The sequence below is a fragment of the Aotus nancymaae genome, unplaced genomic scaffold (genome assembly GCF_030222135.1).
Source record: "Aotus nancymaae isolate 86718 unplaced genomic scaffold, 86718_ANA_hifiasm-v0.15.2.pri h1tg000138l, whole genome shotgun sequence".
Lineage (NCBI taxonomy): Eukaryota > Metazoa > Chordata > Mammalia > Primates > Aotidae > Aotus > Aotus nancymaae.
The window spans coordinates 2,832,457-2,857,640 of record NW_026988553.1 but is presented as its reverse complement, the minus strand read 5'-3'; the positions used below and the strand labels follow the sequence as shown (position 1 = coordinate 2,857,640).

The 25,184-nt window shown below is 57.4% G+C and overlaps 2 protein-coding genes across 2 annotated transcripts in view; one reads left to right on the top strand and one right to left on the bottom strand.

Moving 5' to 3' along the window:
- EMD (emerin) lies at window positions 1-2,242 on the top strand. The gene is made up of 6 exons (XM_012441002.2): window positions 1-133; window positions 258-365; window positions 514-591; window positions 805-938; window positions 1,376-1,425; window positions 1,513-2,242. Exons 1-6 carry the CDS (start codon window positions 52-54, stop codon window positions 1,826-1,828), a joined length of 768 nt encoding a protein of 255 aa, XP_012296425.1. The 5' UTR covers window positions 1-51; the 3' UTR covers window positions 1,829-2,242.
- Window positions 2,243-24,732: 22,490 nt separating this feature from the next.
- The window catches only part of TKTL1 (transketolase like 1), a 21,599-nt gene continuing 21,147 nt past the window's right edge, over window positions 24,733-25,184 (bottom strand). Inside the window, exon 12 of the mRNA XM_064371514.1 lies at window positions 24,733-25,075. Coding sequence (XP_064227584.1) covers window positions 24,903-25,075 — 173 coding nt within the window. The 3' untranslated portion in view covers window positions 24,733-24,902. The remainder of the gene's footprint in view (window positions 25,076-25,184) is intronic.

Genomic DNA, 25,184 nt, shown 5'->3' with positions numbered 1-25,184 from the left:
GCTCGGTCGGTTTTGGCAGGGGCTCGGCTTCCGCCCGCGCCCGCACCCGCCATGGACGACTACGCGGGTCTTTCGGATACCGAGCTGGCCGCCGTGCTACGCCAGTACAACATCCCTCACGGTCCAGTTGTCGGTACGCGGCGGCGGGCAGGACCTGCCCCCGGGCCCCCTCCCCGCGCTCTGCCCCGCGCCCTCCCCGCCACCCTACCCGCGCGCCTTCCCCGGCTCGCGGCCCTGACCGCCCCGTGTCCGGCCAGGGTCTACTCGTAAGCTTTACGAGAAGAAGATCTTCGAGTACGAGACCCAGAGGCGGCGGCTCTCGCCCCCCAGCTCGTCCGCCGCCTCCTTCTCCTATCGCTTCTCTGGTGAGAGCCTCGCCTGTGGGGACCGGGCCTGAGATGCGGGGAGGACGGGCTCGCGAGGGTGTGGCAGGGGTGCCGGTCGAGAGCGGCACCGGGGAGAGGGGAGGGAAGCCTGGGGGACAAACAGATCTGTCGCCTCCTTTCAATCCAGACTTGAATTCGGCGTCAGTGGATTCAGACATGTATGATCTTCCCAAGAAAGAGGACGCCTTACTCTACCAGAGCAAGGGTAAGGCAGGGGTGGGGTGGGCACGCTGGCACCTTCACCTGACTGCGTCAGGGACCCCGCTCACAGGGAGGACCTGAGACCTCAGCCCCAACCACTCCAGCAGCCTTAGGAGGGAGAAACTGTCACAGGTCCCGAAAGAGATTCAGATTAGGGCCAGCAGGCCAGGCGGGGCACACCGATGCCCCCTCTGCTACCGCTGCCCCCCTTCCCAAGGCTACAATGACGACTACTATGAAGAGAGCTACTTAACTACCAGGACTTATGGGGAGCCCGACTCTGCGGGCCAGTCCAGGGGCTTCCGCCAGTCTGCGACTTCACTCCCAGATGCTGACACTTTCCACCACCAGGTGAGCTGGCTGGCAGGCACCCTGTACTTGGGTACAATCTAGGGGATGGCGGCTGTGTTTGGATAAATCCAGGGGGCCACTGGATACAAATGGTGGCTCCTGGACCTCTGGGGAGACTCTGGCTCAGCAGACGCCTGTTTGGCCAGGTCCCTACTTTGGGGAGCCATCAGAACTATGACTAGAGCACTCTGGTCTGCAATCTAGGCTCAAGCTCTTCCTGAGAGTCCTGGGGGCAAAAGGGAATAGTGGGGCATAAGCACAAGTGGCAAGGCCCCACAAATAAAAGGCTGAACACCAAGAGCCATTCGGGAGGGTGTGGGTCCCTGGCCTCTAACCAAAGGTCAGAGGGCACCAGCTGGGGAAGTTTGGACTGAGGGATACGACAGGGCCATGGTGGCCCTGCCAATCAGTCCACTCACCCTAACTCTCTTCTGCAGGTGCGTGATGACAATCTTTTGTCGTCTTCTGAAGAGGAGTGCAAGGATAGGTACGTTGAGGGCAGGCCCAGGCCCAGGAACAGGGGCTGGTTCTGCACCCAGGCTCCTGGCCCACCTGCACCCCTCTTTTGCCTCAGGGAACGCCCCATGTATGGCCGGGACAGTGCCTACCAGAGCATCACGCACTACCGCCCTGTCTCAGCCTCCAGGAGCTCCCTGGGCCTGTCCTATTATCCTACCTCCTCCTCCACCTCTTCTGCGTCCTCATCTTCATCTTCCCCTTCATGGCTTACCCGCCGAGCCATCCGGCCAGAAAAGCATGCTCCTGGGGCTGGGCTGGGCCACGATCGCCAGGTCCCGCTCTGGGGCCAGCTGCTGCTTTTCCTGGTCTTTGCGATCTTCCTCTTCTTTGTTTACTACTTCATGCAGGCCGAGGAAGGCAGCCCCTTCTAGAGGGAGCCCTGAAGGTCTGGGCTTCAGAGCCAGCGCTTCTGGGGACGTCCTGGCTGACTGCTTTAGCAGTGGGGATGGGGGTGGGGGTGGGGGCTTTTGTGTGTGTTCTCGCTTGGGGCGGCGCTGGCCTAGCCCAGAGTAGTGCTTGCTCACCTGCCTTGTCCCACCAGGGAGGCAGCAGACTCAGGCCCTCCATGGTCTGGGGGACCTGGGTGTGCTTTCCTCTGCAGCCTCCTGGCCCTGCTTGCCTGTAACCCTTAGGGTCCAGGAAGGCAAGGCCTCGCTCCGTCAGAGAACATGGTTATTGTTGTCATGCATGCCTCCTTTTTGTTGTCATCTTGTTGAGGGGATTAACCAAAGGCCACCATGACTTTGTTTTCGTGGACACACAATAAAAACCCCATTTATTTTTAATGTGTTGGCTCTTCCTGGAGGAGAGGGTTGGGTTCCCATGGCAAGGGCCTCTGGGTCTTGGGGCTCAAGGATTGCCATCTGGCCTTGCTGGGTCCACATTTTTGCTTTGGTCTGGGGATAGGAATCAACTGCTACCCAGAGATGTTTGTGTTTTGTTTGCGAGTTTTATTCCCTGACTCATTCCCCAAAGCACGTGTAACTGTTTATACATATAATTGTGGTACAACAAGGTATATACAGAGAACCCACTTGGAAATTCAGGCAAAGCTGCATGCACGCTACCAGCAGTCTGCGGGTGTTTTAACTGGAAAAAGCTGAAGTCCACCCCATTGTCCAAGGGCATGGGGATGGAAAGAAGATGAGGCGTCTCATTGGCAGATCATTCTCGGCTCCTGGAACTGCTGCTTGTTTAACATGGGAGAAAAGCTCCAAAGGCCCCATCATCCCTGGGTGGTGGAATTCACCTGCCTATATTCTCACTTAACTCCCAGATTTTCTGCCCTGGGTATGTATTTCGTCTTCAAAGTTTTTATATATGTATAACGTTTTATATATATATACACATATATGTAACTTTATATATATACACACACACATATATAAAGTTATATATATATATATTTTTTTGTTTTGTTTTGAGACGGAGTTTCGCTCTCGTTACCCAGGCTGGAGTGCAATGGCACAATCTCGGCTCACCGCAACCTCCGCCTCCTGGGTTCAGGCAATTCTCCTGCCTCAGCCTCCTGAGTAGCTGGGATTACAGGCACACGCCACCGCGCCCAGCTAATTTTTTGTATTTTTAGTAGAGACGGGGTTTCACCATGTTGACCAGGATGGTCTCGATCTCTTGACCTCGTGATCCACCCGCCTCAGCCTCCCAAAGTAAGTTATATATATATTTTTGAGATGGAGTCATGCTCTGTCACCCAGGCTGGAGTGCAGTGGCGTGATCTTGGCTCACTGCAACCTCTGCCTCCCGGGTTCAAGTGATTCTCCTGTCTCAGCCGCCCTAGTAGCTGGGACTATGGTCATGCGCCACCATGCCTGGCTAATTTTTGTATTTTTAGTAAAGACAGGGTTTCACCATGTTGGTCAGGCAGGTCTCAAACTCCTGACCTCAGATGATTCACCCATCTTGGCCTCCGAAAGTGTTGAGATTACAGGCGTGAGCCACCACGCCCAGCCAAAGTTGACATATTTTTAAAAGTGGAAAGCAGGTACTAAAGAAACCCGAGACAGAATGCCACATGTTGCTGTGCATGCCTGACTCTACGCTGCCGGCAGAGGGCGGGAAAGCAGAGGGGCTGTCATCCACTGCACACAGGGAGGTAGGAAGCAGAGGCCCAGCAAGAGGTGGAGTGCTGGCATCAGTCCCCCTCGCCTTTGGTTGGCTCCTTGCTGCAGGTAGTGGGACAGCCCGGCCTCTCACTTGGCACAGCTCCCAGCAAGTGCCTGCACATGTGCCCATCAAGCCAGGGCTGGGGCTGGGAGCTGCTCCTGACCATTTATCTTGGCTACATCTTAGTCTCAAGTGTATTTTTGGTCCTAAAATACTGCATGGTCCTTGTGCACAGAAAACATGCAGAAAAGAGTTGATCACTGCTAATTTTCTTACCACTCACAGTTTTAGCCTTTCTTGTTTGACTGCTATAAGCTCCTCCTACCTGGCTGTGTGGACTCTCTAAGCCCCTGCCCTCTGCCCCTCACCATCCCAGGCCCAATGCAAGGGACTGATGGCTGGCCCTGCAGCAGGCGAGAGACCTGGATGGTCCATGGCGGGTGGTAGACATGGGCAGGAGATGCCACCTCCTCACAGGTCTACCTTAGAGACCTGATGGTCCCATTAATGAACCTGTACCTGGGGGTAGAACAAGCAGTCAGTTTGCTACCGCCAGGACCCTAGAAGGACACGGTGACAGAGCCTTGTGTTTCAGCAGCTGGTAAAAACCAAGTACACTGACAGCAAGAACCGAACTCACCTCAGTCCAGTTCCCCCAGGAAGCACTCTACCTGGGACTGCGGCTGGACTGCAGCCCAGTGGGGACTGGACAGAGGCAGATGAGGCCTAGCAGGGACCTAAGTGGGACCTGGGGTGGTGGCAAGGTTGACATCCCAAAGCTCTGGAGTAATAGCCGGTGTCAGGGAGATGGGGGATGTGGAGTTGGGCTTGGGGCATCCCAAGGAGGAAAAAGAGATCTGGGCATCAGGACGAAACACTTTTCTAGGCCTTAGGTCAGGTCCTGGATCTGTTCCAGGTGAGGAGAAAAGAGGAAGCTGGGTGTGCTTGGCACCACCATGGTGTGTGGCATGAGGGAAGAGAGGGAAGGAAGGAAACAGCCACGACACCCTCACATAGCTTGCCCCTTTTCATTCATTCCAAAGGGGCTCCCAAGACTGGATGGAAGAGGGCTCCCAGAGTCCCCACCCCAGTTCCCCAGGGAAGGGAAGGACAAGCACTACGAGACTCCCCCAGGACTCTGCTCCTGCCACCTCCCTGAGCTCCCCCTGGACTCCTGAGGCCTCTCACTTGGGCTTGGTCACCAATCCCCAGGGCTCCATGGGCCTTGGAGTACTCCCTGTTCCAGTGCTCCTCAGGGCTCTGCCCACCCAATCAGGTGATCTGTCCAATCCCCAGGGCTTCGAGCCCCACGAGGGATCCCAACTGCTCTGAACACAGCCAAGTGTGCTGGGTGCCCCAACCAGAACCAGAAGGATTAAGAAGGTTCCATGGGCCTCAAGGGGCTCCAGGCCTCCACTTAAATGTTCTCCAGAGCTCTGAGAGGCCACTGTGGCCCCACTTTAAAAAGCTTCCAAGGAATCTGGGGTCCCCCACAGGGCTCCAGCAGTGCTTAGAGACACAGCAGGGGGCGGCAGCTGCCCAAGGTCCTAGCGGGAGGCCACTCTGGGCACTGTACAAGAAGACACTGGATTTTTTTCCTTCCCTGCCACCAGGCCCTGCCAGACCAGGAAGGAGAACCAGCTGAGGGGGCTAGGAGACTGTTGAGGTGGCCAGTGGAGAAGGGGACTGTGTAGAGGGCCCTGCAGGGCCAGGGTCCAGAACCCATGGTCCTGGCAAGGCCTTCAACCTCAGCCCCAAAAGGTCCAAAAGAGGAGAGCACAAAGACTGGTCAAGAAGGACACTTGCCTTGACCCTCATCTGGGGTAGAGGTAGGAAGGGTGTTTGCTGGGCCACCACCACCTCCAAGAAGAGAATGCCAGGGGTGTAGAACCTGTGACTTCATGAAGATGGCCGACCCCTGACTCTGATGGCCTAAAAGACAGGAAAATGGCAAAGGAGCCCTCCTTGATTTCCACCTGGGGCTGGGCTGCTGGCCCCAGGCTCAGGGCGTCCACTCACTGGGAGACACAAGCAAGCAAGACACAGAAAGGGTCAGTCCCACCCTCAGCCCGGGCCACTCTACTGCTCCCACTGGGCCCAACAGCATAGAGGCAAAGGGGCCAAGCACGCTCTGGAAGCCTCTAGAAGCCACCAGCTGAATGGGGGTGGCAGGCAGCAGAGCCAGGCCCAGAAAGATCCAGTGCCAGTGGGGAGGACGACAGGTCCCCCTGAGGCCCCGACCTGTCGGCTCAGCCCACGGTGTGCCCAGGACTCTGAACCTCTGGGGCGCCCCCTCCTGCCCCGAGTCACCCAGAGTCTCCTGCCCCCTCCCTGTGGCGGCTCCATCACATCCTCTCCCAAGCACGTGCCTGGCACGGCCACCGGGAGAACTGCCCTGGGGCTGGGCTAGGTGAACCAGGGGTACCCGTCCCCCAACCCTCCGGATGATACCCAGGCTGCAGGGACACATGTGGGGCGGCAAAGGCGGAAGATAAACTGGGGGATCCAGGCTCCTGGGGCCGGCCCTGGCGCGAGGCCACAGTCCTCACGGGGCAGTGAGCTGGAGGTCACCCAGGCAAGCAGGCAGCAGGGAAAGAGATCGGCATGGTCCTGGCCAGGGGCCTCCCCGGGGAGGCCCAGCAAGTAGGAGCAAAAACAAGAGCACGGGCCCCCACCCTGCTGGGGCTTACGGCCTGCGGACCCAGCCACACTGAGGAAGACCCGGGAGGACCCGCCACGCTACTAGGAGGACATGAAGGGTGCACAGGCCCCCAATCTGGAAGATGTGTCTGGACTGAGTCCAAGGAAGGCAGGGAGGGGGGCGGCCCAGCTGACCTTCCCTCGCCCCAGCCACGCCCCTGCACCCCAACCTTCCCTTCTGCCTCTTGACAGCCCCATCCCCGCTCTCCCAGGAAACTGGGAGGGGGCCTGGAGAGGAAAGGGAAGCAACAGCCCCTCAGAGCGGGGCTCCCCGAAATCTACGGCCAGGGACTGAGTCCAGCACTCAGACACCGTTGGGAACCCTGGCCAGGAGTCCCTCGGGGTTCCGGTGCGGTCCCCAGCACAGGGAGGCCTGGCCTCCACTCCAGGGCTCTGGGCTCCTCCGGGCGGACCTGGGAATCTGCCCGGGAAGCTTAGGGGACCGGCCCAGCACAGGGAGGGGCTCAGGCTGGAAACCAAGCAGACAGGGTACCCCCAGACCTGGGGCCCAGGAGGACAGGAAGCAGGTGACTATGGGAAGACCCCCGCCACCACCCACCCCCAACTCGGCACACAAAGGCCCAGAGAGGCCCCCAGACATCACCGTGGGGGTGTCTGCAAACACCCGCAGAGGGGCCGGGTGTCCCGGGCACACGGATGGCTTGCAGGGCCCAGCTGAGTCTAGGACAGCAGCAGGTGGTGGCCAGGAGGTGACCGACCAGGGCCCCAAGCTGCGTGGGGGGAGGGGGGCAGGCCCGAGGCAGGATCCCTCCGAAGAGGCGCCGTGCCCAGCCAGGGCTCCCAGAGACGCTGGTGGTGGGGCCGAGGGCCCCTCACCCTGTGCCTGGACCCCAACAAAGGGCAAGCATGTATCCTCCTCGGACACAGTGTCCAGGGCAGGGCACTCCCAAACCGGGACACCCCCTAGGCCAGAGGACCCCCAGCCCCAGCTGACAGCAGCCGGGGGTCTGGGGAGGCCCCCAGGAGGCAGGGCAGCAGCCAAGAGGAGCAAAGTCCCTGGGCCCACTCTCCAACTGCAACCAGGGCCCGGTCCCCGAAGGCACCAGCTCTTCCTGGGGGCAGGACCTTGATCCTGGGCTGCTGGTAGCTGCCGCGGCCTGAGGGGTCCGGAGTCCCCCAGGGTGCTCGGGGGCAGCTCCTTTGGGACCCTGAATGGAGCCAGTAAGTCCAGGAGGGCGCCGATCCGTCCAGGTGGGTGCACGGGCCGGGACAGGGTCTGGCTGCTGTCGTGACCATGCCCATCTGCGAAACAGGCTGCTGGAAGAGCATTCCCTGAGCGAGGGCACTGGGCAGCCGGGGGAGGGAGGACGCAGTCCCCGTCCAGGCCCCCAAGGCCCCCACAGCAGGGACAGTCGGCCCTCCTCACTGTTCCTTCCCGGGGGACCAGGCCGGCGCCTCAGCTCAGGGGAGAGAGGGGTCACAGAGGACAGCCAGCAGGCAGATGGCCCAGGAGCGTGGGGGTTCAGGGGGCCTGACCGTGTCCTGCGGTGCCCCAGGACCCTCTACCCAACACCCTGGGGGAGGGGCTGTCCCCACCTGCCAGGAACACATTCCTCAGGGAAGGCCCGGCAACCTGCTCTCCTCCAGTTCAAGGAGAGCCAGGCGGCTTTGGAAGGGGCCAGGAGCTGTCACCAAGGGCCCCCGTATTGCCCAGAGGCGATGGCGGCCAACAGGAAAAGCACTCGCCGCCCACAGAACCTCGGTGACAAATTCAGAGCCGCCGAGAGAGCGAGAGCGTCATCATGAAGTCACCTGCCAGTCCCAGGGGGAAGGATGGGGCGCGTCTCCAGGGAAACGAGATGCCAAGGTCCTCCCGGGGCCCCTTCCGGAACCCACCTGGCCCTCCACATCCCACCCCCCGACGACCAGGGGCTGCCCCCACCCCCCCAGCCCAGGATCCGGCAACCCGACACGTCAGGGAAAAAAGGAGCCGCTCTGCCTTCACCATGGCAACACGGCACACCCACACCCCTCCCTGCGCCAGCCCCTCCCCTTCAGGGCTGCATGGGGGAAGGAGAGGCCTCCTCTGTCTGCAGAGCGAGGTCCCCCACCTGGGGCAGAGAGGGGGCGGGGGCAGGAATGAGCCCCCGGGGGGGAGGGCGTTGGAGGTGCGGGGCACATCCTGCCACCCAGGCTGGCGTGGGGCACTCACACCGCGCAGAAGGGGCTGAGGTGACCAGAACGGGCCTCCCGCGGGCTCCTGGGGATGTAGGACCGGGACTCCCGGACCGGGGCTGGGAAAGACTTCCACGAAGGGCCAGAGAGCACACGGCGCAGACCCTGTGGGGCACACGGGGTCTCTGTGACAGAGTCTCCCTTCTTGGGGTTCTCTGTGATGGGTGTTGCAACCCTTTCAGGACGTCAAAGCACGCTCCGCCCTCAGAAATGCAGGCCCCGGCCCAGTGTCAGCCCCAGGAGGTGGCCTGCTGCTCCGGCTGACACCAAGGACACGCCCTTGAGGCGGCCCTCCCTCTGGAGGCCTCCAGCAGCCGACACAGGTCTACACGTGCAAGGTGCAAGGACGCTTCTGACTCGCAGCACGCAGGAACAGCCTCCACCCTGAGCATGGCGCCCTCTCCAGCGCGCTCCAGGGTGGACCTGTGAGACCACTGAAAACCACAGAGGAGGGAGGAGGTGAGGCGAGTCACTTAGGCTACCCGGTCACACACAGAGACTGTGGCCGGGTCTGGGGCGCCCTCTCCTGCTGGTTCGATTGGATTGCAGGTCTGCGATGGGGAGGAACTGAGGCCTCCTGCCACAGCCTCTTCACTCAGTCAGATAGGACGGCTGGGCCCCAGTGGACACCTTCACCGAAAGCAGCCTGAGCGGGACCCTGGGCCATAGTCCCTGGCTCCCCGAGAGCCCTCCCAGAGCCGGTCCCTCGGAACCCTGGGGATTGAGGAGCACCAGGTGGGGAAGGACCAAAACGTGGGGTCACCTGTTACCCAGCAGTCGGAACTGGTGCCCACCAGCCAGGGGCAAGACACGGTGTGAGCCAGAAGGAAAGAAACGGACAAGAACCCCCAGAAGCCGTCAGGAAAGCCTGGAGCTTCAGATGACACGAAAACTAAAATCCCCTGTCTGACCAAGCACAACCCGCAAACCACACAGTCAAGAGACAAGTGATAACATGGGGAAAAAATAGTAGCGAGAAGTGACTAAGGGCTCGCGTCGGTCACACACACACACACACAGAGACCCGGACACACGAGTGGACAAGGCAGAGTGCAAGGACAAGGGAGCCAGAGGGGGCGGAGGAGAGGAAGGGAGAGGTCGGGAAGTGTCTTCTCCACCGGGATGCAATCCCCTGGGGCAGACACCCAGCAGGGTCGCCAGAGCCGCCGCGGAGACGGGAAGTCACACCAGGCCTCGGAGCCCAGCAAAGAGGAACCAGAGCAGACGGGCCAAACCCAGCGGCCGGCTCCCGGGTGGGTGCCGGCGCTGGGGGGAGCCGCCTGGGCAGCATCGCCAGCAGCTGGGAACCCTCCTGGCGCGGGAAGGGTGGAGGGAAACGCGGGGCTTTCCCGGAAACCCTGGGCGGGGCCCCGCGGTCCCATGGGTGCCGGAATCCTCCCGCGGGAAGACCGGCCGGAGGGATGGCTCCGTCGAGGGAAGCCACCGCCTTTTCTGCGGGGCTCGCCTTCCCTACCTCCGCGAGGAGCCAGTCTGGCGGGAAGCGCCCCAGCCCACGGCCGCCCGCAGCAGAGCAGGATTCCCTCCCCGGCGGCCACGGCTGTCAAGGGACGGGGAAGACTTTGTTACCCCACCGCGCGCCACCCGCGGAATGGTGCACAGACACCTCTAGACGCCACCTCCCCCAGGACGCCTGACTGGGTCCGCTCTGCCCACCTCTCCCTGGACGCTGCCCAGTGGGCGGCTGGGGTCGGCCCTGCTTCCCCAGGACCCCCCAGACGCGCCCCGAGGCGCTTTCGGAGCACAGTGGCGTGGGAAGGGCGGGGCGGCCCCTCGGCGGCGCCCAGGCGAGAGCGGCTCACGGGGTTTCCCGGGCCCTGACCTCGGGGGACGCCTGTCCGCCAAGTCCCCGGCGGAGGACAGTGACCACCGGCCTGCGCCGGAAAGGGACTCGGCGCCTGCCCCGCAGGGCCGGCCCGAGGACCCGCAGGCGCGGAAGGCGGGGCCGACGCGGGAGCGGAGCGGGGCGGGACGGGACCGCCCTCGCCTCCGCCCGCCGGAGCCCACAGCTGCCTCGCTCCCCGCCTCCGCATCCGTCGCTCCTCTCAGCCTCCAGGCGCCCACGGGAAGCTCCGCCCCGCCCCGCCTATCCGGCCTCCTCTTCGCCTGTCGTCGCCAATGACCATGCGCAGGTTGAACGGAATTCCCGCCCCTCGCCCTTGACGGACGCCCCTGCTGCCCAATGGGCGCCACCCCGTCGCGTGCGCGCCGCTGCGGCCCTGCGGGGCGGGGCGCGTCCCTCTCTGGCTCCCAGGCGTCCACGGGGCGAGGGTCGGGACGCTGGCCGCAGAGTCGCGCGAGACCCTCCAGCCGTGCACGCGCAACACCGCCGCCTGGTGTTTTCAGTGTGGACCTGTGCTTCTCTAAGCGTTCCATTCCCGAGAACGGGCGAGAAACGTCCAGAGGCCGTGGCACCTGTCGGCCGGTGCCGGAGCGTTGGCCGTGGGCGCAACTGAAGCGCCCCGGGAGCGCGGCGCGACGTCCGCGCCCTCCGAGGGCCGCCCGGGTGTCGCCGTGGTGCGCGCGGGAGGGCGCGGCCGTGGGCATTTCCGCGCTTGCGCGGGTTCCTGTCCCCGGCACCGGCCCCTCCCTCCCGTGGGCCCGCGGTAGGCACGCCCCCTCCCTCCCGCGGTGCAGCGCAGCCAGCGCTCTGCTCCGGGACTCATCGAGTCCGTCACCGCGGAGCTTTATCTCCGCGGAGCCACGCGCTGTCCTCCGCTGTGGTGGGCCGAGTCCCCTCCGCCTCCCGCTCGCGAGATCCATCCCAGCCCTTGGGGCGGGGCCCGTGGTTCTTCCCGCTCACGGCCAGGGAAGGGTCCACGCTCGTGGAGCCGCAGGCTGAGCCTTTGCCTGATGAGGGACGAGGTTGCAGCTTCCCGTGGCTGGTGGCCCTTACGGAGGAGCCAGCTGGGAGCGCGCACGTGCAGGGTTTCCTGTCATCGGGTTGCCACGCCCGTCTTGAACGCTCGAGTCCACGCAGAAGTGAATGTGTAGCTTTATTTGTATTTGTATTTGTAATGGGTTTTCCTGAGGCAGGGTCTCACTCTGTCGCCCAGGCTGGAGTGCAGTGGCGCGATGTGGGTTCACTACAGCCTTGACCTCCCCACCCGAGCGACGGCCTCCACCTCCGGCCTCAGCCCTCCAAGTAGCTGGGACTACAGGCACACGCCACCACCATGTCCGGCTAATTTTTAAAGTTTTTGTAGAGATGGGGTCTCGCTTTGTCGCCGAAGCTGGTCTGGAATTCCCGGGCTCAGGTGATCCACCCCAGCCTCCCAAAGTGCTGGGATTCCAGGCACCGGCCGTCGCCGCGCAGGGCCTCGTGTAGTCTCGATGGAAACAGCAAATTCTTCAGGCGAATCACTGAAGGGTTTTTGAGGCCGGGCGCGGTAGCTCACGCCTATAATCCCAGCACTTTGGGAGGCCGAGGCGGGTGGATCGTTGGAGGTCAGGAGTTTGACACCAGCCTGACCAACAAAGTGAAACCCCGCCTCTAATAAAAATACAAAATTAGCCGGGCGCGGTGGTGCACACACCGGTAATCCCAACTTCTCAGGAGGCTGAGGCAGGAGGATCGCTTGAACCCAGGAGGGAGAGGTTGCAGTGAGCTGAGATGGCTCCACTGCACTCCAGCCTGGGTGACGGAGCAAGACTCTGTCTCACCAAAAAGCACCCAAAAAGTTTTTGAAACGACTTGAAGCAAGTTATCCCATGTGTAAAAAGTATAGTTATTTACTCTATTTTTCTGTGCAGTCACCCATATATCACACAATTTAAGACCCCTTATGCTACACATTTTGTAGCGACTTTCCTTTTTTTTTTTTTTTTTTTTAGCTTTTTTATAATTTCAACTTTTTATTTTGTTTTTGAGATAGAGTCTCGCTCTGTTGCCCGGGCTGAGTGCAATGGCACCATCTCAGCTCACTGCAACAACCTCTGCCTCCCAGGTTCAAGGGATCCTCCCACCTCAGCCTCCCTAGTAGTTCGGACTACAGGTGTGTGCCACCACACCTGGCTAATTTTTCTATTTGTAGTAGAGGTGGGGTTTCACCATGTTGGTCAGGCTGATCTGGAACTCCTGGCCTCAAGTGATGCGCCTGCCTCAGCTTCCCAAAGTGCTGGGATTGCAGGCGTGAGCCACCACGTACAGCCTATAAATTAGATTTTTTTTTTTTTTTTAAGACAGAATCTCACTCTGTCGCCCAGGCCGGAATGCAGTGGCGTGATCTCGGCTCACCGCAACCTCCGCCTCCCGGGTTCAAGAAATTCTCTGCTTCAGCCTCCCAAGTAGCTGAGATTACAGGCGCCTGCCACCACGCCTGGCTAATTTTTGTATTTTTGTTAGAGACGGGGTTTCACCATGTTGGCCAGGCTGGTCTTGAACTCCTGACGTCGTGATCCACCCACCTCGGCCTCTCAAAGTTCTGGGATTACAGGCGTGAGCCACTGTGCCTAGATTTTTTTATTTTTATTTTTTGAGACGGAGTTTCACTCTTGTTACCCAGGCTGGAGTGCAATGGCGCGATCTCGGCTCACCGCAACCTCCGCCTCCTGGGTTCAGGCAGTTCTCCTGCCTCAGCCTCCTGAGTAGCTGGGACTACAGGCACGCGCCACCGTGCCCAGCTGATTTTTGTATTTTTAGTACAGACGGGGTTTCACCATGTTGACCGGGATGGTCTCGATCTCTTGACCTTGTGATCCACCTGCCTCGGCCTCCCAAAGTGCTGGGATTACAGGCGTGAGCCACCGCGCCCGGCCTTTTTTTTTTTTTTTTTTTTGAGACGAAGTCTCGCTCTTGTCCCCCAGGCTGGAGTGCAATGGTGCGATCTCAGCTCACCGAAACCTCTGCCTCCTGGGTTCAAGCGATTCTCCTGCCTCAGCCTCCCAAGGTAGCTGGGATTACAGGTGCCGGCCACCACGCCCAGCTAATTTTTGTATTTTTAATGGAGACGGGGGTTTCACTGTGTTGGCCAGCTGGTCTCGAACTCCTGACCTCGTGATCCACCCGCCTCGGCCTCCCAAGGCGCTGAGATTACAAGCGTGAGCCACTGCGCCCGGCCAATTTTTGTATTTTTGATAGAGACAGGGTTTCACCATGTTGGCCAGGCTGGTCTCGAACTCCTGACCTCGTGATCCACCTGCCTCGGCCTCCCAAAGTGCTGGGATTACAGGTGTGAGCCGCTGCGTCCAGCCTTGTTTTTTGTTTTGTTTTGTTTGTTTTTGTTTTTGTTTTTTTTGAGACAGAGTTTTGCTCTCGTTGCCCAGGCTGAAGTGCAATCGTGCGATCTCCGCTCAGCTCACCGCAACGTCCGCCTCCCAGGTTCAAGCGATTCTCCTGCCTCAGCCTCCCGAGTAGCTGGGATTCCAGGCATGCGCCACCGTGCCGGGCTAATTTTTTTGTATTTTTAGTAGATAGAGACAGGGTTTCTCCATGTTGGTCAGGCTCGTCTCGAACTCCCGACCACAGGTGATTAGCCTGCCTCGGCCTCCCAAAGTGCTGGGATTACAGACGTGAGCCACCTCACCCAGCCTGATATACTTTTTATTTATTTATTTATTTATTTATTTATTTACTTGAGATGGAGTTTCGCTCTTGTTGCCCAGGCTGGAGTGCAATGGCGCGATCTCAGCTCACCGCAACCTCCGCATCCCAGGTTCAAGCAGTTCTCCTGCCTCAGCCTCCCGAGTAGCTGGGATTACAGGCACGTGCCACCACACCCGGCCAATTTTTTATTTGTATTTTCAGTAGAGATGGGGTTTCTCCATGTTGGTCAGGCTGGTCTCGAACTCCCGACCTCAGGTGATCTGCCTACCTTGGCCTCCCAAAGTGCTGGGATTACAGGCGTGAGCCACAGTGCCCAGCCTGATGTACTTTTATTTAAACAACGACAAAAAATTTTTTTTGAGCAGAGTTTCGCTCTCGTTGCCCAGGCTGGATGGAGTACAATGGCGCAATCTCGGCTCACTGCAGTCTCTGCCTCCCGGGTTCAAGGGATTCTCCTGCCTCAGCCTCACGAGTAGCTGGGATTACAGGAGTGCGCCACTGCACCTGGCCCCCATTTGATGTAGTTTTAAAGCATTATTATTCCTACCTTCCATTTACTAGGAACACAGCGTTGAACATGCATCCATCTCTCTGTAGGATAATTACCTGTGAGCGGAATTGCTGGGTCCAGATATATGTACATACATTTTTTTTTTTTTTTTTTTTTTTTTTTGAGACAGGGTATCAGTCTGTGGCCCAGACTGGAGTGGAGCGGCTAGATCACCGCTCACCGCCGCCTCAACCTCCTGGGCTCAAGTGATCGTCCTACTTCAGCCTCCTGAGTAGCTGGGACCACAAGTGTGTGCCACCTCCCCTGGCTTTTTTAGAAAGCTTCTTTTTGTAGAGACGGGGTCTCACTGTGTTGCCCATGCTGGTCTTGAACCCCTGGGCTCAAGCGATCCTCCCGCCTTGGCCTCTCAAAGTGCCGGGATTACAGATGTGTGCCACTTTCTGTGGCCTGCATTTAAAATTGTAATAGACACTAGGGAATTGCCTCCCTAAAAGACCCTACCTTTGATACTGTCCCTTCCCCACACTGTACCCTCAGTGTTTACCCACAGCCTCACCAGCACCGTTTGGGCTAACAACTCTTTAGGTGTCTCAAAATTGGCTGGGAGAACAGTAGCTTTTTGCTGTTTCCTTCTCCCGGTTTCCTAGTCTCCCTCCCAAAGGCGCTGTGGTGCTTAGGACCTTCCATTTCTACAGATCCTTGTGAAATATGTGGTGTCATTTGGCATGTGTTCATTCAATTTTATTTATTTATTTTTGAGACGGAGTCTTCCTTCAAGCAATTGTCCCACCTCATCCTCCGGAGTAGCTGGGACTAGGCACGTGCCACCACGCCCAGCTGATTTTTGTATTTTTAGTAGAGACGGGGTTTCACCATGTTGGCCAGGCTGCTCTTGAACTCCTGACCTCAAGTGATCCGCCCGCCTCGGCCTCCCAAAGTGCTGGGATGGCAGGCGTGAGCCACCGTGCCCGGCTGCTTTCCCACTGTCAGTCTCCTCCATACCATTTGTCACACACCGCCTTTCCCCCATGATCGCACTGCCGTACTCCCGCTTAAACGTGCAGGCACCTGTGGTCTCCTCTGCACTGGTCCTTCCAGGGAACAATGCCGTGAGCCTCGCTTTGCATCTCGCCACACCTAGTGCACCTGCCAGCTCCCTTCGAGGGTCCTTGCAGACGGCTTCGCTCATTCTTGGGCATTTTCTTCTCCACGTGAAGTTTCCCATCATCTTCTCCGGGACCATTTGACACCCACATCCCTGGCTTCCTGGGACTCTGCTGGCGTGACGGGACGAGCCCACTTCTCAGCATTGCTTCTTTCGAGAAGACCGTGGCCTTAGTCCAGGCGGCAGGAGTGGACTTTGCCCTGCTGGCCTCAGCTCGGCTGGCAAGGGATACCTGCAGTCTGGGGCCTGGAGGTGGAGCGCTGCAGACACGGTCCCTTCCTTCTGGGAGTTTCTTTTTCGTGGGTGAGCCATAAGCAAACAGCTCATCCCCCAGTTCTGAGGGCCTGGGTGGGACCATCGCCCCGGTCCAGGTAAGAGACCGTGGAGTCCAGCCAGGCACGCTGGCTCTTGCCTGTAATCCCAGCACTTTGGGTTAGGGTTAGGGTTACGGCGGGAGGATCACTTGGCTCCAGCAGCTCAAGACCAGTCTGGACAACCTAACAAGGCCCCACCTCTACAAAAGAAAAAAAAAATTAGTCAGGCATGGTGGTGTGCGCCTGTAGTCCCAGCCAATTGGGAGGCTGAGGCAGGAGAATCCCTGGAGCCCAGGAGTTCCAGGCTGCAGTGAGTGTTGATCATGCCACTGCACTCCAGCCTGGGCAACAGAGCAAGACCCTGTCCCAATTAAAAAAAAAAAAAGACAACGGAGTCCTAGATGGCGAGGGTAGCAGTGGAAAAACCCACTTCAATTTCTTTGTGCCAACGGTTCATGTATTGGAAGGATTCCAGTGGGAAGGTCAGGAGGCAGAGGAGCCAACGGGTGGAACGCTGCCAGTCCCCCGTCCTCACCGTGTAGGGCTGCAAGATTCCTTGGGTGCCCGTCTGGGCTCCAGGGCCCCCACCCACCCGTGCAGGCTTGTGTGTGGATCTGCAAGACGCACTCTGCCCTCTGGGCAGGTATGTGGCTGGAGGCGAGGACACGGGAGGGATTTCAGCCCACTCACTCCCCAGGAAAGTGTCCTTGTGCAGAGAATCCAGCCTGCACAACCTTCTTGGGTACCCAGGCTTAGGCTGTATCCTCCCTCTGCCCAAAGTGGCTACAGAAAGTTCATCTAACACCCACTAGAGAGTGAGGAGACTGTCGGTGGAATTTCTTGTTTTTCTTTTTTTCTGAGACAGAGCCTTGCTCTGTGGTCCCAGGCTGGAGTGCAGTGGTGTGATGTCGGCTCACTGCAACCTCCGCCTCCCGGGTTCAGGCAATTCTCCTGGCTCAGCCTCCAGAGTAGCTGGGATTACAGGAGTGCACCACCATGCCCAGCTAAGTTTTTGTATTTTTAGTTAGAGAAGGGGTTTCACCATGTTGGCCAGACTGTTCTCCAACTCCTAACCTCAAGTGATCTGCCCACCTCAGCCTCCCAAAGTGCTGGGATTATAGGTGTGAGCCACTTCACCCGGTTGTGGGTGACATTGTTGAGTGCCCATTAGAAGTTCCTGATTGACCCAAGCTGGGAAGGTTGCCCTAGCAGCAGTGTCCAGCTATGCTCTGTGGTCTAGGTCACATCAGCCAGTGCTGACTAGGCTGGGATTGAGTGTGGTACCTGTCAGGTACCATGGTCTGTCCTCCGCACGTTCCTAGTGGAGTTTGGGAGAAGACAAGGGAAGGAGCAGTCATACAACTTGTCGTTTTGTCACTTCAAGCATATCTTGGCCACAGGTGAGTGAGGGGAGTCCCTGGGAGGAAACAAAGGACAAAGGGAAACAGGCGCCCGGGCTCAGTGGCTCACACCTGTCATCACGGCACTTTGGGAGGCTCAGGTGGGAGGACTGCTGGAGACCAGCCGGGGCAACAAGGCGAGACCCCGTCTTTAAATACAGAGAAAAAAAATCAAAACAAAAAAACAGGCCTAAGCAGGACCTGAGGCTGGGGCTGTGCAGGAACAGCTTGCTGTGCTTGGTCTTGATGGCCTCTGGGACAGGAGGCCTTGTGCCTTCAGATGGTGAGCGTGTTGGAGCCCCTCAGCTCATTCCAGTGTTTTTGCAGGGTTCCCTCTGGGATGAAGGAAAGATGGGGTGAGTCCTGCCCCTCAGCACAGGGAGCTCAGGGATAGCAGATCTGTGTTAGCCTGGGTCTGCCTGAGCAGGAGAGGAGTCTGCCCGCCTCCCAGCAGGCACCCTGAGCCCCCTCCAGCATGGCCTGCCTGCTCAGAGGCACAGGGAGAAGATTCAGGCCTCTGTTAGCCCCGGGTGAGAGATCACTTCGCCTCCCTAGTGCGGTCATACTGCTGGGATCCTGGCAGAGACAACTTACCTTCCCTAGAGGGGACACTTCATCCCAGGATTCCGCCACAGGACTTCCGGGGGTAAAGCTGAAGTGGGGCCCACAGCCTCATGATGACAGCACTGGCCACCGTCATGGAGAATCAATGGGCAGGTCAGAGAGCAAGGCTGGACCTGTCACAGTTCCGGGATGGAATCCTGAAAAAGCCCTATCAAGTCACTGTCAGCGATGGCTGGGAGCATCCACCTCCTCCTCACAGTAGCCCTAGGACCTCAGTACCAGTGTTACCCCCATTTTCAGACAAGAACAGGAGGGAAATGTGACACATGAAGTTGGGCTCCAGAGCCCGAGCCCTTTCCCAGCTTTGCTCCACTCTCTGAGATTCCCCATGGTGTGTGGTGTGTGGAGTGCCATGGGTGTGAAAGGAAGGAGTTGGAGGCGAGCCTGGCCCAGTATCTCCCAGGCCTTGGGTCATCACATGGTAAAAAGAGGAGGATAAAAAGGGCCTAATCGGGTGAATTCTGCAAGCACAGATTGACCGCCTTGGAATTCTCAGCAGATCAGAGAGCAGTTCTGACAGATGTTTGCATTGTGATGTAAAGCTACTGACTCCTCAGATCTTCTAATAGTCTCTCTGACACAATCTAAGGGTAGGAAGAAAGGGATACAGGCCGGGCGCGGTGGCTCACGCCTGTAATCCCAGCACTTTGGGAGGCCAAGGCGGGTGGATCACGAGGTCAAGAGATCGAGACCATCCTGGTCAACATGTTGAAACCCCGTCTCTACTAAAAATACAAAAAATTAGCTGGGCGTGGTGGTACGCGCCTGTAGTCCCAGCTACTTGGGAAGCTGAGGCAGGAGAATTGCCTGAACCCAGGAGGTGGAGGTTGTGGTGAGCCAAGATCGTGCCACTGCACTCCAGCTTGGGGACAGAGCCAGACTCTATCTCAAAAAAAAAAAAAAAAAAAAAAGGGATACAAAACAGAAGAGTTAGTTTAATCCAGGGAGATATTTGAAAAAGCAGCACGCAGAACTTGTAGACGTACACAAGCCTAGTAATTGAACTGAAAATCTCATCCGATGGACTCAACAACAAATTGATGCCACTGAAGACAGAATGAGTGAACTGGAGGATGATGCCACAGACACTGCCTCCTGCCCCGTTCTTAGACGGCGTTGCTTCCTCCTCCTGTGATGCCCTGCAGCAGCCCCCCCTTCCATGTTCCCAGGCTCACTGCAAGACTCACAGTCACCCCAACATCGTTATTTTTGCCCCCTCGCTCCGAGGGTTGTACCTTCTCCCTTCACCAACTCTACTTCAGTGTCCCTTTGCACTTTCAGTCCTCAAACCCCAAGCAAACACGCTTTCAATTTCCTTTCTTGAGATACTAGGTATGGATTTTTGTCTTCTAACTGGTTCCTAATTTAGAACTGGCCCTGGGTGAGGTTCTAGAAGATACGGCTATGCACACAGTTTGGGGATTGGTCTGGTTCTGCCTTTGGGCTGGAGTGCAGGGTTGAGCATTTTTTCCCACTGGGAAGTGTGGCACAAGCCATCCATGGCCTGTCACTCCGGTTGCTTGGGATGATGGGTCAACAGAAGCAAGTACCTGGGAGCTGAAGGCCCTGCTGCATCTGTCGTGGTGGTCACAATGAGCTCAGGCTCCCTCTCAGGTCAAGCCACAGGAGAACTAGGGTGCTTCCAGGAAAGCCCTCGTAATTCCCTTACTCCTTGTACCTGCAGGGCTGACGGCTCCAACAATCAAACACATTTGACTGTGCCAGTTACAGATTCCCACAGTTATGAATTCCCAGCCTTGCCACGCTTCCCACGTGAATCGTGGGCAGTGACTTTGGAGGAATGGGACCCTGAATCCTGGAATTGGGCCATCTGGTTGGCCTCAGTTGAAGCTGAGACTCCAGAAGCCCCTAGTCCCTCTGAGCCTCCCTGGGTGGTGTAGGTGCTTGACCTCCATTGTCTGGGAGAACTCTGTCACAAGCTTACCTGGGGAGGAGCTTTGCCAGGGGACCCTCCACAACACAACTAGACTGCTGCCCTTAGACCCACAACTAGCGTCCAATCTCACCACGCTCCAGGGGTGCAGGTACACTTAGGGAGGCAGAGCCTCTCAGGTGGGCCCTGATACCAGGTGCAGCCCAGGTCCTGCCCTGAGAAGTTTGTAACTCTGCGTGCTCAGCTTCCTTACCCAAATACAGAATGACACGTGGGATCATTTCAGCTCTCCTGAATCTAACGTCCCAGCTTCTCTAAACCCGACCTCGGCCTGGCAGGGCAAGGAGGCCTCTTGAAGTGGTGGAGCCTCTCCCGGCTTTCCCGGGGAGGCTGGGCTCCGAGGCTGAAGGGTTTTCCTCCCCGCCTCAGCAACCAGGAGGGTCCGGGCTGCACGCCTCCACTCACACCACACCTCTGTCCCCTTCTCCACCCAGGCCGCGACTCCTCCTGCCACCACTGTTGACCCACAGGTAGGAGCCATGCCCTCCATGTAGCGCCTGGCAAACCCTCCCTGTCCATCCAGTGTCAGCCCTTTCAGCCCAGGCTCACCCTTCGGGAGCAGACAGGCGGGTGGGTCACTGCCAGCCTCAGCATAACCCCAGCGAGGTGGGTAAGGAGGCTGCAGAGGGGCCGATGGGGCGAGCCAGCCGAGGGTGCACTGGGGAGTAGGCAGCTGCCAGGTATGCAGAGCAGGCCTGCACGGGTATTTCGAAATGATGGCACTAACATCCTGACCACAGCACTGTGGGATAGATACTGTCCTGTCATCAGCACCATCATCCCCTTCTACAGCTACCCAAGGCCCCATGGGCAAGAAGCAGATCTGAGGATTCAAGCCAGGTTTTGAGGCACATGGTACTGGAGTCTCTGCTGGGTGGTTTATTCATGGGAAATAATCAGAGCAGAAAGGTGTTAGGAGGACTCAAGGGTGAGGGGCTGGACGAAGGCCAGGGTCCACGGCATCTTCCAGGGAGTCTTCATCACCAGGCTCCTCACAGTTCAGAAACACACACTTGTTTACTCAGAAGTCACGGCCAGGCCAAGCTGGCAACAGGGCTCACTCCCCTCGCTGGGTGATCATGGCGCCTGCACTCTCATTACTTCCATTTGTCGTGTTTCTGCCCAGAACCTTCTAGGGGACTGAACTGAGACTCTGGGGGCTCTTCCTGTGTTTAGAAATTGCACTTTTTCATCATGGAATTAGTTGCCCCATTCGTTGCCACACTGCGCTTCCATGCACCAGCCCTGTGCTTCCATGCACCAGCCCTGCGCTTCCATGCACCAGCCCTGCGCTTCCATGCACCAGCCCTGCGCTTCCATGCACCAGTCCTGCGCTTCCATGCACCAGCCCTGCGCTTCCATGCACCAGCCCTGAGCTTCCATGCACCAGGCCTGCGCTTCCATGCACCAGCCCTGAGCTTCCATGCACCAGCCCTGCGCTTCCATGCACCAGCCCTGCGCTTCCATGCACCAGGCCTGCGCTTCCATGCACCAGCCCTGCGCTTCCATGCACCAGCCCTGAGCTTCCATGCACCACTCCTGCGCTTCCATGCACCAGCCCTGAGCTTCCATGCACCAGTCCTGCGCTTCCATGCACCAGCCCTGAGCTTCCATGCACCAGGCCTGCGCTTCCATGCACCAGCCCTGCGCTTCCATGCACCAGCCCTGAGCTTCCATGCACCAGCCCTGAGCTTCCATGCACCAGGCCTGCGCTTCCATGCACCAGCCCTGAGCTTCCATGCACCAGGCCTGCGCTTCCATGCACCAGCCCTGCGCTTCCATGCACCAGCCCTGAGCTTCCATGCACCAGCCCTGAGCTTCCATGCACCAGGCCTGCGCTTCCATGCACCAGCCCTGAGCTTCCATGCACCAGGCCTGCGCTTCCATGCACCAGCCCTGCGCTTCCATGCACCAGCCCTGAGCTTCCATGCACCAGGCCTGCGCTTCCATGCACCAGCCCTGAGCTTCCATGCACCAGGCCTGCGCTTCCATGCACCAGCCCTGCGCTTCCATGCACCAGCCCTGAGCTTCCATGCACCAGCCCTGCGCTTCCATGCACCAGCCCTGAGCTTCCATGCACCAGGCCTGCGCTTCCATGCACCAGCCCTGCGCTTCCATGCACCAGCCCTGAGCTTCCATGCACCAGCCCTGAGCTTCCATGCACCAGGCCTGCGCTTCCATGCACCAGCCCTGAGCTTCCATGCACCAGGCCTGCGCTTCCATGCACCAGCCCTGCGCTTCCATGCACCAGCCCTGAGCTTCCATGCACCAGGCCTGCGCTTCCATGCACCAGCCCTGAGCTTCCATGCACCAGGCCTGCGCTTCCATGCACCAGCCCTGCGCTTCCATGCACCAGCCCTGAGCTTCCATGCACCAGCCCTGCGCTTCCATGCACCAGCCCTGAGCTTCCATGCACCAGGCCTGCGCTTCCATGCACCAGCCCTGCGCTTCCATGCACCAGCCCTGAGCTTCCATGCACCAGTCCTGAGCTTCCATGCACCAGGCCTGCGCTCTCACCAAATCCGACATTTTGCACCTGAATACAAGCAAGCATGGCTTTTGTCTGTTAAGAATGCCTTCCTCAAAGAACTAAAAAACGAAACAACAAAACAAAGAATGCCTTCCTCTAAAGTGATGCCTTTCAGATGGCACAGCACCTTCAGTGCCACTCCATCGACTCCTCACAAAACTGTTTAAACACCACCTCCAACCACAGGTGCTCAAAGGGTACATAGAAGTACCCGGCGACACAGCAACTCAGTTCTACTCCTGGTATGCACATCCCTGAGAAGGGAAGACATACATCCACACATCATCTTTCACAGTTTGTGAAATCTACATCTTCACAAAATATGTGAATCGTCAGAACACTCTTCACAAGAGACAAACGTGGAAGGAATCCACGTTCATCAACTGAATGGAAGAATAAAATGTGTTCCATCCATACAATAGAACAGTACATGGCCGTACAAAGAATGCAAACCACTGAATTGGATCCTTTAAATGAGTAAAGTGGTCTTAGTGTGAGAAGCTGTGATCACCGTGAAATAGTGAGGTAAGAGAGGCAAACAAAGTTTTGCTTCTTTGCATTTTCTAAATTTTCTGCAATCATCTTATAGAAACTATTTTTACAAAATACATTTTGAAATCTTATGAAATCAGCAGAGCTTCATCACGCTCATTTTACAGGCCAGGAAACCAGCTCAGTGCCTTGTAAAAGCAGGATTAGGTGGAGATCCTGGGGACTCCCAAGTCCCAGCTCAGTGCTTCCATCTTTATCCCCCACATTCTAGAACAATTCCTCAGTGATACTGCTCATAATCCAAAGATCTCTGACCACTTAATTTGGGCAATAAAAATGAGGAATGGGCTGGGCATCGTGGCTCATGCCTGTAATTCCAACCCCAACACTTGGGAGGTCCAGGCATGAGGATCACTTGAGGCCAGGAGTTTGAGACCAGCCTGGGCAACATAGTAAGACCCTGTCTCAAAACAAAAGCAAAGCCCAAACAGGACTGTGACACAGCAGACACATCTGGCCGACTTTTAAATCCAATTTTGAAGCTAAGGCTCATCTTTTTATGGCTGGCACTTTGTTCCAGCCACATGCTTTTTTTCTTTTTTTTTTAGATGGAGTCTTGCTCTGTTGCCCAGGCTGCAGTGCAATGGCAGGATCTCAGCTCACTGTAACCTCCACTGCCTGGGTTCAAGCAAATTCTCCTGCCTTAGCCTCCTAAGTAGCTGGGATTACAGGCACGCACCACCACGTCTGGCTAATTTTTGTATTTTTCAGTAGAGAGAGAGTTTCACCATTTTGGCCAGGCTGGTCTTGAACTCCTGACCTCAGGTGATCCACCAGCCTTGGCCTCCCAAAGTGCTGGGATTAGAGACGTGAACCAATATGCCTCGCCTCTAGCCACATAGTTTCATATGCTTATAGCTATGGAAGGCATCAGCTCAGGGACAGCTTTTCAGGCCACGTGTTGTTCTCTAGTGAGTGATTCATCCGCAGCCCATTCTTTCCCAGGTTTACTGGTGTGGGCCACGGCTCATTCTCCTTCCGGTTTAGATAAAGGCTTTTTCCTTATTTAGGAACTGACCATTGAGAAACTGATTTGCACAGAAACCATGTGCTGAATAAAGCAGCTGTTTTGAAATGCTTTATTACCGACTTGAACAGTACAGTGTAGAGGCCGGAACCAGTGTGCTCTCATCGCTTCACAGAGCAGTCACACAAGCACACAGGACATCCCAACAAGCTTTCCCTGCTGCCTGACAGGCTCTCAACAGCGGAGGGGAGACGAAGGCCAACAGTGAAGTGAATTCCAGGGCAGCTGCAGTCACACCGTTACCCAGGAGGCTGCAGGTTGGGTGGCAGCACACAGAACCCCAAGGTGGGAACAGCAGGTGTCACGGTATTATTGTGCTGTGGAATCTAGGCCACTGCAATCTACACTTCAGTTCACATTTTCTTTACTCATGAAGGAAATACATTGAGAAAACGATTACCTCTACTACTTATCTAGAGCCTTACAGGTAAGTTACTCATCAAGGAAATACACTGAAGAATTTATTACCTCTACTAGTCACTCATGAGGAAGTGCAGTAGGAAGCGGTGGAGATGCGGTGTCGTCAGGAGACTCACTGTCGGGTGGTTTAAAACCTACCTACTGTCTTCACTTAACGTTGTATGACTCTAATGATTCAAAAATTATTGTGGTATTTGCATATGCAGTCACAGTTTAAAGGGTAAGTAGTTAGCTTGAATTTCCAAACTAGGGGTGAAGGAAGGTGTTAGCTAGCTTTGCCTTTAAGAAACAAAGCATGACAGTATAGATTCGAACAAACAAACGTAGGGTAAACAGGCCTTTTAAGACCAAAGCCAACAGCTATTTTAGTTCAGCAACATGCGTTTCACGGCCACTACGATGTGTCTGGCACTAATTCCACACGTATCCAGCAATTCCTTGGGCTTCCCACTCTGAGGCACTCCCGACACTGCCAGCGAATGAACTTTAATGTCAGGATCCGTGGAGACGGCTGCGTCGACAGCTTCCCCTATGCCACCTGGGGAAACAAGGACGTCAGGCCCTTTTGTGAAAGCAGCTAGTCAGTCTTAAAGCCCTAACATGGAGAGGCCTTTGAATCTATGGCTTCCCAGGGGAAAATCTGATTC